Source organism: Dromaius novaehollandiae, chromosome 1, assembly GCF_036370855.1.
Source record: "Dromaius novaehollandiae isolate bDroNov1 chromosome 1, bDroNov1.hap1, whole genome shotgun sequence".
NCBI lineage: Eukaryota > Metazoa > Chordata > Aves > Casuariiformes > Dromaiidae > Dromaius > Dromaius novaehollandiae.
The window spans coordinates 7,749,751-7,762,258 of NC_088098.1; the positions used below are offsets into that span (position 1 = coordinate 7,749,751).

At 37.7% G+C, this 12,508-nt stretch overlaps 1 protein-coding gene across 2 annotated transcripts in view; it reads left to right on the forward strand.

Moving 5' to 3' along the window:
• Positions 1 to 12,508, forward strand: part of CACNA2D1 (calcium voltage-gated channel auxiliary subunit alpha2delta 1) — a 413,553-nt gene that overhangs the window by 395,335 nt on the left and 5,710 nt on the right. For both annotated transcript variants that reach the window (XM_064504936.1, XM_064504943.1), the window contains 2 exons: positions 2,008 to 2,120; positions 5,141 to 5,223. In XM_064504936.1, coding sequence (XP_064361006.1) covers positions 2,008 to 2,120; positions 5,141 to 5,223 — 196 coding nt within the window. The remainder of the gene's footprint in view (positions 1 to 2,007; positions 2,121 to 5,140; positions 5,224 to 12,508) is intronic.

Below are 12,508 nucleotides of genomic sequence, written 5' to 3' on the forward strand. Positions count from 1 at the left end.
CTATATCCACTTCAGTATTCATCAGTCTCTGAGGGTACTGTTAGAAGCCTTGGAAATATAATCCACTTTGAGTAATCAAATTGATGGATTTCCTAAAGATGATACCCCCCCCCCCACAAGGCTTTCTAAAGATATTTTAAAACCTCCCTTTCAGCAAAATTATAATTCAGTTTAAAATTCATATGCAAATGTTTAAAAAATGCTAAAAGCAAAGACACCTGTGGTATTCCATATGAATAGGTATTATACTCTGTGCAAATGTGAAGTCTAGCCTGCATTTGCAAGCTGGGAAGATTTCAGCAAAGTAAGACAGGACAAGTGAAGCTGATGCTATTTTAAGTCAAATATTGCTGCGTGTTTCTAGCTATAATAGCTGTGCTATTACAGTGAAGCCAGGAAAATGCACGAAGCAGGAGAAGGCCTGAAATGCAGTGTGTGTCTTATCCAGCAAACCTTGCGGTTTTGTTTTGTAGGTAAAAGGATGATCCTTCAGGCTTCATGTGCCTGTTCAAGAGGGTGTTTAATGTTAGGTTAAAGCCTTCATAGACTTCTGAAATATAGCAACTTGGACATGATTCTGTGTTTCACAAAAGAGCCTGTTGGATGAAGTCTTTACATATACTAGCAGTTTCTGAAAATGTCTTAGAAATTGAAATCTGAGTGTTATAATGATTTCAAACTCCTTGAAGGCGATAGTTCAAGGCAGGAAAGCCAGGCAGAAAGCCCTTGCAGAGTGGTGCACACGGCCTCTCCCGGACGCCCAGCCGTTCCTTCCCACGGCCGTCCGCCTCCTGCACGTGGCCGGAGCAGCTGTGCTGTGTCACCGGCTTGTGCAGCGAACTGATTACACTTATTTATTTATTTATTTATTTATTTATTTATTTGGGGAGTTTTCAGAGGAGTTCTTCAGTTTACTGTAAGATTTCAGAAATGAAATGTGCAAAACCGGTGTAGTGGGATGGGAATTAGTATGAATGGGTGATTTAAGCTGGTTAAAGCATCCAGATCTGTAATCACAGGATCAGTTATTGAATTAGTAGAGGTATTTTGTCCTGTCATTGGACTCAGTCAGTGATAGGAACTAATCTGTGAAATTTCAGAAATAATCAAAACAATTCCCATCTAAGCAATCAAAACTCTGCCTATGCAGGCCGGTATGTAAGACCTATATAAAAAGAATTGCTGGTCACTTCATATGTGTATAAAAATGTACTTAGAATCCATTAAATGCAGTTAAGCTGTTACAGTGTCCTGAATTTATCTTCCTGTAGAAGTTAAAACATATTTTCTTAATAGCTAAGAAATATTACCATTGTTTCTCTGCTCACTGAAAGGTCTGTCTGCCTCTTCTGTAGAGGCAGTAGTAGTTTAAATAGTACATGAAAATCAGTCCTTGAAAATCCAGAAATAATATTACCCTTAGTGTCTATGTCATAACTCAGGAAGTTTAGTATCTACAGCTTAAAGATATAATGCTGCAGACAGTTATTTATAAATTGTTGAGAACAACCCTACTAACTAAAAGGCATTTTGTGTAATTATATATAAACAAACATGCAACAGATATATATCCTATATTCAGTACACATACTCTAAAACCTCTTCCTCTTCCTTCTTACAAATGGGTTTATTTATTTATTTATTTATTTTCCTTACAGTGTTATGGTGTTTCTTACAGTGTTCTTACAGGAAGAAGCGATGCTGAACTCATCTTATGTCACAGTGCAGCTACTGCTTTAGCAGCATGGAGCTAGCTGTTCTGTCATTTGAAGTCATTCTATGCTCTTTTCCATTTTTTTTCCACTAAGAAGTCTAGTCAAAAGAGAGAACCATGTAAATGTCAAATAGATTACAATGTTTCTCACTGTTCACTAATAAAAAAAGATCAACAGTAGCCAGCAGATTGAATCTGAAACTGGGTGACTTTTTATTCCAATAATGCATGTCCTTCCCAAGTACGGCTTTCCTTGTTTTATTTAAACCTATCTTTTCTTGGCATTTTTCCAGACTTTACCATGCAGAGAAGATTTCAAACACCAATCTAGTATTCATTATTAGTGACAGCCAACTGCTGTGCCGCTCCTGTGACCCAAAGCCACTGATGCAAGCAGAGAAGCCGGGTATCCTTTACAATCAGGTTATTTGGTAGTGTGGACTGATGTTTGGCTATGACATACTGGAATATATTTGGAAAAAATGGCCCTTCTATGTATATATTAGCAGCGTACGTGTCATTGGAGAGCCTGAGGCAGCAGATATTTGTGGATGATGGCAAACATTGCGGTACGGAGCAAGGCTGCTTCTTGGGGGGAACCTACACAGGCTGTAGAAATGAGCTCACAGGAACTTAAGGAAGCTTCCAGAAGTCAGATGCAAAGTCCTGGATCTGGGCTAGAATAACGCCATGCAACAGGGCGGGCTGGGGGCTGAGTGGCTAGAAAACAGCTTTGCAGCAAAGGACCTGTGGCAGATGGCAAGTTGGACACAAGCTGGCAGCGTGCCCTTGCAGCCAAGAAGGCAAGCTGTGTCCTGGGCTGTGTTAGCGAGCATCCAGCCAGCAAGGCCAGGGAAGTGGTTCTTCCAATTCAGCACTTAGGAAGAGGAGGCAAAGGGATGTCCGTCTAGAGAAATAAAAAAGAACAACTCCAAGAAAAGGGTGTTTGGTTGCAAAAAGGCCAAGAATGCTGCACTGTTGCCTGCAGCACCCAGGCAAAGTGATTGAGGCACTTCAGCATGTACTTACACTTACTGCCAGTGGAAACTGCTTTAATCATCAAAGACGAGAGTTTATCCGGCTGCTGCTGTACGATTCCTTCCGAACTGCCTGGAGACCTATTACAGCACAGTCAGGCTCAGCATTTTCCAAACATGCTCCTTGCTGTGTTTGCCAGATAGAGACCCTGCAGCACATGCATTAAAATTACAATCATATGAAGGGTTGTTTTAACTTAAAGCAACCTGCATACCAATCTATGCCCCTACCCTGTTCACTCCACTTAGTTACGTAGAGGATGGTGATGGAAATACAATAAAATGAACATATACTTGTTCTAGGTGGATAGAAATTCACATCAATTCATCTATGACTTCTATGTATTCTTGAGGGTAGCATGGAGGAGATAGGAATTTGAATCTTAATTTGGTTCATTATGCCAGAACATTAAAAAAATAATAATAATACTATGGTCAGTAAATGTTTGGCCATGTCAGGAAGTTGAGATAGCCTGCTCCCTGAAAGTGAAGCAGGTGACGGTAGAGAAGACTGTATCTCTTGGGCACAAGCAATACGTTCATTGTCACATTAATACAACGGGAAATCCACCCACGCTTGGGCTGCCAAGGGGTTACGTCGAGGTGGAAGCAGCAGCCCTGTCATCACAGAGCCGTGTAAGCGCAGCCTTGTGTTCTAACCGGCTTTAGTCCGTGATGGTTTGATTAGCAGTTGCTACTGTCTGAATTTATGGACAAGACTTGCTACAGAAAATGAAGCACGGTTAATGGGAAATGGACACATTACTTGCATTTCCTGGTGCGGCCTTAACCTTCCAAAGAGCAGTAAATGACCTCAGGTGGCAACCAGAGCAGCTGGGTGGGCTTATATTGACTAAATGAACTATTTTACTTTCTTTTTCAACTATGCAGCATTAAGCTAACCTCTCTTTTCTATAACCAAGGGACATTGTAAAATGCAGATGTAGCATAACATCACACCAATAGGCAGAGTGACCTTTGGGTGCTATTTGGATGTTTATTATTAGGCTCTGCTTCCTTCTGGCTGTGCACACGGTCTTTTAGAGTATTTCTGCGTTTTGACTTGTCTTTCATCTAGGCCCCCACAGAGGAAAGGGGAGATAAGTCTGATAAACTCTGAATGAAGACAGAAATAGGTCACTGAACTATAAAACTAAATTCCATGCCCTCTTGTCTTCTCCTCCACTGGGCAACTCCATTCACTGCAATAAATTTGCTGTGATATTCCACCATTACTGTACAAATGGGATTGTTTTGAGTAAAAGTTAGAGCTATTTAAGATATATAGAAGTTTTAAAGTGTTCAGCGGTTTTAAGAAGCTGTAGCCTAGATTGAATATGTGTACCACTGACAGTAGGACTGATAAAAAGCTTAATGTACAGATTGGGAACATAAGCAGGTTTCATCAGAAGACTGTTTTACAGAGTTTGCTAAATGAGTGCATTTCAGGTGAGCTGCAATGACTTGTGTGCCTTGATAGCATGTGGCAAATATGAACTAGAGTATTTATGTTTAAATATCAGCAATTACAGACCTCAGAGACTTGTTAATGTATTACCTCACATTTACAGTGAGCTGATAGCACGTTGGGTGATGTGCACTGCTCCTGTTTCTATCACTGTTCTGCCGTTAGAGTTTGGAGAGTATTTTTTTTCTGTCTCCCTTCATAACTGAAACGCTAATGAGATCTAATTAGGTTATATATCACTTAATCTCAATGTATGCAGCACCTTACACGAACTGGGATGATCTTGTCTATGACGTCCAGGTGCTATTATTTTTTTTATATATATGTGTACACACACACACACACTAAAACAAGTAGCTCTTATAGGCCTTCAACAGTACTCCCATATCCTTCAGTGCAATCTTCAGCATGTACATACCATTACTTGTCCAAATAGGCTTCCTGTCTTTTATTCTACTTTACTGTACTTCATTTTACCAGAATAATTCAATAGTAACAAACCGTATTACTCACTCAACCCAAGAAAGCATTGTAGCAGGCTTACTATTTCATCAAATATTTTTTGTGATGTTTATGTAATATTAGTGAAAGTAATATAAAATGTTTTTAAAAACAGCTTTTATTTTAATTTTGTGTATTGCTTTTGAAAGTATTGGTTTTGCAAAGATATGCTGAATATTTCTTAATTTTCTTTATTAAAGAAGCAGCAGACAAAGAGTATTTGATTTCTATTACTCTGGTGGTTTGGTTTGCTTTGGTTTTCTTTTATTTAGACAGGAAACTGAAACTATGGATGTTTATTTCAGTGCTACCTGAACTATCATAAAGCTTCTCTTTTCTGACAAAGATAAAAGCAGACTGTTAATCCCAGTAATGTATTGTGCAACTAAAACCAGTCATGCTCCTTAACCAGAGAAACAGATGAAGGGCCAAATCCTTGTGAAATGGTTAAACAACCTAGATACAGAAAAGGGCCTGATGTCTGTTTTGATGAAGCCAAACAGGTAAAATTGAACTTGTAAGACTTTCGGACTACCTTTTAAAACAGTTGCAGAGGTGGTTTAGAAGAGCAGTGAAATCTGTGTTTAAATGTATCTCGATATCTCGTAACCCTATCTATCACTAAACATTCACTCTAAACCATAGTCACTCTATTTCAAGTATCCCATGATTAACATAAAATTAACAGCTGCTTTCTTATCTGCCTTTCCTATAACCATTGCACTTTCATGCATGATTCCCAGTGAAAAAATATCAACAAGCATAAAGCTGATGATCTGCACAGAGTGCTGTCAGGATCAATTCTTCTTTTATATTGGCAAGTAATTAGATGATAATCCTGGTTTAGAAGTAGAATCGTTTTATTAGTGGTTCCAGATATTATTTAATGCGTTCTGTGGTATCTGGTTTAGAATGTTGTTTTCTCTTTGAAATGCTGCAAATGTGTCATGATACTAGGCCAAATTCTTAACACGTATAAAACTACATTTCTTTTCTGAAACCAGCAAAGCTATTTGGCTTTAGCCTTCCCTGTATTGTATACACTGTTATAGTTTTAGAGCAGGAAAAATGGTAACTTTCCCAGATATGATGCAGTTTATTTTGAATAGAACTTCTCCCTTACCTTTCAAAATCCTGTTGAATTGAAGCTGTTCAGAGCAAATTTCAGGACAGAGAGTACTGAACAGGGAAGTATCTTCAATTATATAAAATAATTTATTTAAAAATGCATTTGTAATGCCTGGTCCCATTTCTGCAAAGAAGAATTTCTGCTAAAGAAAGATTGCCCACAACTTTTAATGAAGTTGGCCAAGAGCACTTGCTCTAACTGCTCTATACCATGTTTTGATACAGTATATTCTCTTCTCTTCTTTAATGAGGCATAATGATTGAGATGTCTGTTGTGTTTAAAAACTCCCAAACAGTTGGCATTAAATTCATTTTTCTAGTAATCAATTTATTTTAAAAAAGGACCAACAAGGTTAAAGAAAGTTGAAAAACTATCCTACAGCTATTTGGCCATTGTAAATATTCTGAACCCTTCAGATATCAGTCCGGATACTATTGTGTGTGAAAGTGCAATTCTTGCTCACTAGCTTGATGTGCTAATCAGTGTGTAAGCCATGTGTTTTGTAACAGTGGACTATTTTGGTTAAGTTTATTTGCAATATTTGCTGTGAATCTCTTGCTCTTGGGTGGATGCTTTCACATTAACTCTGCTAACTGCCAGCAAACTGCATGATATCTCATCTTGTATGTCTTTTTTTCTGTGTTTTCTTTCCTTTCCTCTACTTGCTACTTTGCCTGTTATTAATAGGATCAGCCTATATGCACAACGAGTCGTGCCTCTGCCATGACGTCCGCTCCTATCTTCATTTTTCTGCAAGTTTTCATGTGGTGTGGATGGTCAGTTACTTTCTCTAATTTTTTGTTTTGTTCTTGGCTTAAAAATTTAGCAGACTTTTTTACTAAGTAAGCATACAAAAGAAAACAGAATCAAGCAAGTCCCAAAAGCAACAATCTGGAGCAAATTACTGTTGCAATATTAAGAGGAATTGAATATGAAGAAAGCCTGTCTTGAGCCTTATAAATCAGAATTATAGAACACGATGGCCTCTCTGATAGCAAATACAGCGGCACAAGAACCTGTAGGGTTTCTGGGGCTGGCTCTTCAGGATCGTGTGTGTGCAAACTGAGTCTTTGTCTTTCCCTTTGTGACTTCAAAACACTTTTCCCTTGTTAACCCTTGTCCTTGTTAAAAAGAAATGGAAGAAGAAGAAAGTTTTCTACATAGAAATAATCAAAGTTACAAAGTAATGGGAAGAGAATATAATACCTGTGAAAGTAAAGCTGGGCCTAGGGAGAGTGTAGCTGAGTGCTTTGTGTAAGAATAACTGAAACATCGCTATAGAGAACAGTAAGGAGTCTTCACTGCATTTGAGTTCATGCAAATGTTAATGGTAAAAAATAACAATGTGCGTTGATTAGGTTATTAAACTATGAATTCAGAAAATTCTTAGTTTTACTTTCTAATTTATTGAGACCTAAACATATTCAACTACAACAGATTTTTTTTTCTTCTAAGGAAATACATGAATACATATGTCAAACCTGAAGTTCAGCTAGTGAAAAGACTCAGGGGTTCCTTTAAAAAAAATAAAAAAAAAATCCTTGACATTTTTCTCCATGTTATGTTTAATGGTCTGGGAACTTGCACTGCTGTGATAGTGACAGGTATGCAAAAGAATTGCTGATCTAATGAGAATAAAGGGTCAAAAAACCCATTTTCTTTGACCTTGTTTGTTGGAGGGGGTTTCTAATCAATATAACTACTCAGAAAACCACTAGAGGGAGGTACTAACATATCTATCCTGGTAAGGCTGACAGTCAGAAGCACAGATGGAACCTTATAGGTGACTTCTCGGAGTTAGTGTAGTACAATATTACAAATCATAACAAATTAAAACAGTTCTCATTATCTTTAAATTTTGGGGAAGGTTCAATTAATTTTACTTAAGTACCAATGAAAAACCTGGTCTTCTGTGCAATAGCTATAACTGAGTAATTCTGAAGTTTCATATTCTGTGTTAAATGATCTGATTTCTAGCAAACCTAGGAGCTTGCACAGACATGGCACAAGGTTTTAAGGAAGGGTGAAAGTTCCTTCCCCCAAACCAGTGATATCTGACATTCAAATCTAAAAGATTAACATCTGATACTCTTACTTTAGCAGTTTGCTCTGCAAGTAACCTTCTTTTAATTAAAAAGCTACTACCTAATGTACATAACGCAGCAGAGATTCACCTTGAACTGAATTCTTAATGCCCATAATGGTCTTTCTGCTCAAGAATGCAAACCAAAATGCTTAACAGGTGGAAACCCATGAAGCATTATTTTAGCTGATAGACTTTTGGCAGCAGAAAGTTATACAGGTTATTTTGTTCATCCATACTGTTTTTAATAACTTTGCGATATTGGTATCAGGATTTCACTGGACATTAATCCATGTAGTTTTATTAAAGTCACTGAAGCCAACACAGATATAAACCAGCAGATCAGGTTCGATAACCACAGCTTTTTCTTTTCATCAGGCATAACAATATAGTCTTATCAACCCCTTGAACAGGTTGTTCCTACTTTGTACCTGCACACTGTTCTTGTTTGCCATATCTTATAATAAAGAGAAGAACTCTACAAGTTTTCCTGCCCTTCTGGGAATGTCTTTCTTCCATCACCTCCCAGTGATGTCAGTGGGGGCTTTGAGAGTGATTAGCACCATGGATGACTGTACGCCTCTGGAGGGGGCTGGATGTATCCCCAGTCTATCTGTGCATAGCTGTGTCGCTTTGACTCTGTTGTGTGGTAGTCCAGATGATAGGAAGTGATAGAACATATAAGAAAGACTATGCATGGAAACTGAAATCTCCTAAGTACAAATAAAGGTATTTTCCTTCCAATGTAAAGCGGTTATAATATGCACTTATAAAAGGTATAACTTTGGTATACAGGTAACCAGCTGATAACAAAGGTCAGATTAGCAGCTCTTTGGCACAGAGATCTCTGTTTTATTCTTTTATAGTCAGTGTAGCACATGGGCTCTGATATGTGATTCAGGTTTCAAGACATACAACTTACTTAGTTGCAGAGTGCCTCTAAAGGGATAACAACTATGTGTACAGGTTTATGCATGTATGTGTATATACATGTATATGTACTTGTGTGTGTGCGTGTCTTTGAAATTATATACTGGTATTGCCTTCCAGTAAGATTTGATAATTAGCAATGAATGTGTGGTTTTGATGCTTAGCAACAAATGTATGGTTTTATAAAAGCATTAATTTCTCCCCTGGAAGTACTGAATAATTTTCAGTGTGTGATGTTGTAAAATATCCCTCTCTGGAGTTATTGCAGTAAAGCATGACATGAAGAAGATGACATTGGGATTTGACACTTCTCCATTTTAAATATCTGAGGAAATTTTACGTGTGACTTGTTAATGCAAGAAATTTCTAATATGCTATTGCTAAAAAGGAACCGTGTAAAGAGGATTCTTTCCAGTGAAGAGAAGTCACATACAGAATGTCATTTTGAAGATAACAATAAAAAGGCATCCCAAACCAATCTGTTAATACTTAGAGTTTCTGAGCATATGTAGTAGCAACTAATGTAATGGGTTGGAAAAGTTCAGTGGAAGTGGTTGCTGTCTAATTGCACTGGCAGATGTGAAGATGACAGTGAAAATGATGCTGTCTAATTTATTATAAGGAATTTCATGAGATTAGAGTTAAGGTTTATAGGAAACTGCTTACAAGTTTTCTTAAAGCTGAAGAACTAGCAAGTGTTTTCAAATAAGACATTTTGAAGACCATTCAAAACTGAGGTTTCACTGAATCTGATTCTGTTCTCATCCAAAATAATGATGTATTCCACTCACTTCTGTAAAATGGTTGATTTTTTGAATTTAGGTAAATTAGGATGTAATCAATCTTTCTTCTTTTTCCTTTTGACATTTTTGTGATTTTTTTCACCACACTGAAAACATGCAAGAATACTGAGAATTACAATGTGCGCTGCCGGGGTGAGGGAAGGAATTAATTTAGATAGTATTCAGTATACCTTCCTTGCCCTACTGTTTTTGTCTTGGATTAGGGGACACCCACCCACCCACCCCTTCTGTGTGAGGTTTGCAAGACATTCTCTATTGCTGTGAAGTACTGAATTTTTTTAAAAACTGGTCTGGGTAGTTATATAGTGAGGATGGAAGATATTAAAATATTTTCAATCCAGCAGGACTGTTAACCATACTATAACAGTTGAATTTAAAATTTGTGCACATCAAACATAATGTAGTTCAAAAAAATCTCAGCAAGTAAATGGAAAGTCCCTCCTCCCCTCCCTCCCTTCCCCCCAAAGTACATATACTGGAAGAGTTAATTCATCAGTATAATCTACCTAATATTTGATCTAACGCAGAGGTCATGTGAAAGCTGAATACTGTATAATTCTCGAGATGGAAATCCATCTAGACCCTCTGTATCCAAGCCAGACGGTGTTTTCACTGTGGTGTTATTTTCCCCTTCCTATTATGCAAAGATTTGCTTTAAGACCTACAGCTTTCTTCTTACTTGCTCTCCAGACATCTTCCCTCTGTTTTGGACAATACTAAATTTCATGTTTATGTCTAGCCTGTTTCTTCCAATATGACTCTGTTGTGTAATTTGAGTGGTAGAAGTCTTAAGTACCAAGAGGCAGCACTGAGCACTGTTCACTGAGTTCAAATGAGGAGAAACCTGTACTGATGATTCTTTTCCTAATGGTAGTCCCTGTGAGGAAGAAGCAGCAGGGTTATTTTTAGGTGTTGAGAATAGAAATAAAACTACATGACAAGACACAATGCAGATGCAAAGAAGCAATGGAGCCAAACTAAACAAACCAGGAAGTTCAGTGCATCTTCAAATCTTAGCATCTCACTCCAAATTTGGTGCAGGAAAGTTCACTTATGACTTCCTTGCTGACTGGAAACCTTAGGATTTTTGAACTTATAGAGTGCAATCAACTAAACAAGCCTATGTCAAAATTATAGAAGTAAATAACAAAGCTAACAGATGGCAGAGACATGTCTGGACAATGGCTACTGTTGATAGAGAACAGCAGCTAATCTGAGACATTTACTTTAAGACTAAATTAGATTATTATTTGTTTTTAGAAGAACAACTTGAATATTTTTTTCCAATCCAAATTTCTTCATCCAAGTTTCCATCCAAGTTTCTTCAGGACTGTTGGTGAATGTTATCATTCCTTACTGAATCTAATTTGTCTGCTCGCTGTGATTTCCTGTATATTTACTTCAAGCTGATCTAGTTCCTCTGAACTATCTGCTTGGAAAAATATGTCAGGTGTGGTGGGAATCTCACAGAAGTCGTCATCCCTAAAGACTGGAACAAAGAATTCATTTAAATCTTCTGCTACACCCTTATCACAGAAATTCTTTTTTACACCTCTGTCATCAAGCAGTTACACTACTTCGGTATCTGGCTTCCTGCTTATGATTTATTCAAAAATTTTTTTACCATCATTTTGCCCTCACTTTGCAGGGAGGTTATCATATTCTTTATCAGCCCTCTTAATTTCCTGTTTATATTTAATATGCCATTTTAATGGGCTTTTGTGTTCTCCTCATTTCAGTAAATTTTTTGTTTCTTAAATGCTGACCTTCTCCCTGTGACAGCCTGCTTAGTCACCGTACTGATTGATGCAGGGTTTTTTTGTTTTATTTTGGCTTAGATTTGGGGTTTCGTTTGTTTATTTGTTTGTTTTTTCATTTTAATTGTGGCATTCATTTTACCCAGGCTTCCAATGCAATACAACCTTTGGAATTCTATGGTGGTCTTGCTGTTTAGGCTGCTTCTTTCAGGGTTTTATTCCAGTTTTTTTTTTCTTTTATTTTTTCCTGTTTTTTTAACTGTTTGCCTAATTTTCATGTATTTCCCTTTCTTGAAATTGTGTATCTTTTGTGTTGGATTTATTTGGCCTGATCTCTCACAGAATAATGTTAAGTCCAGTTGCATTGTGGTCTTTACGATGGAGCAGTTCTCCGCTAGTAATTTTTGAAGTGGGTCCTGTGCACCACTCAAGGTTCAAAACACCTATTCTTTTGTTATAGGAGGCAGTCACTTATTAGACTCTGAAATTTCTTCCCCCCAGGGTTTCCATTACACTTTCCTTTTCTTTCAATACTTTTATGCTATTACACTTCATATTATCCTTTATAGGCCGTGCCCCTCTCCCACTGATGTCCTACACTATCACTCTTATAAAGTTGGTAGCCTGACCTTGCTCTATCCTACTTATTCTTCTCCTTCCACCAGGTCTCTGAGATGTCTGTTACACTGGGATGATCATTTGATGACCAGTGTCTTAATTCGCCCATTCTATTTTTACATTCCTACGTACAGAAGCACTTGGAAGTTTTGCTTAAGGATGTGCCAATAACTGATGGTGTCGTAAAGGAGCCTTCCTTATTTATTCTGATTGCACTGTTTTATTCTTTTCCTGGCCTTTTCAAAGGCACATTGAATATTAGTTATATCTGCCTCAGGGGCATGTCAGTCTGAACCAGGCGCTGTTCCATGCCCTTTGGCTTTCCTCTGCTTTCTATTTTAAATATTCCCCTGCAACCTTTGTAATTTCCGTGCCAGCAGCCCAGCTCTGTTACAGCTAAGGTGCAGCCTACCCTTCCTGCACATGTTCCTACTGTTCAGAAAGTTTCCCCAGTTCCTAATAAGCTTA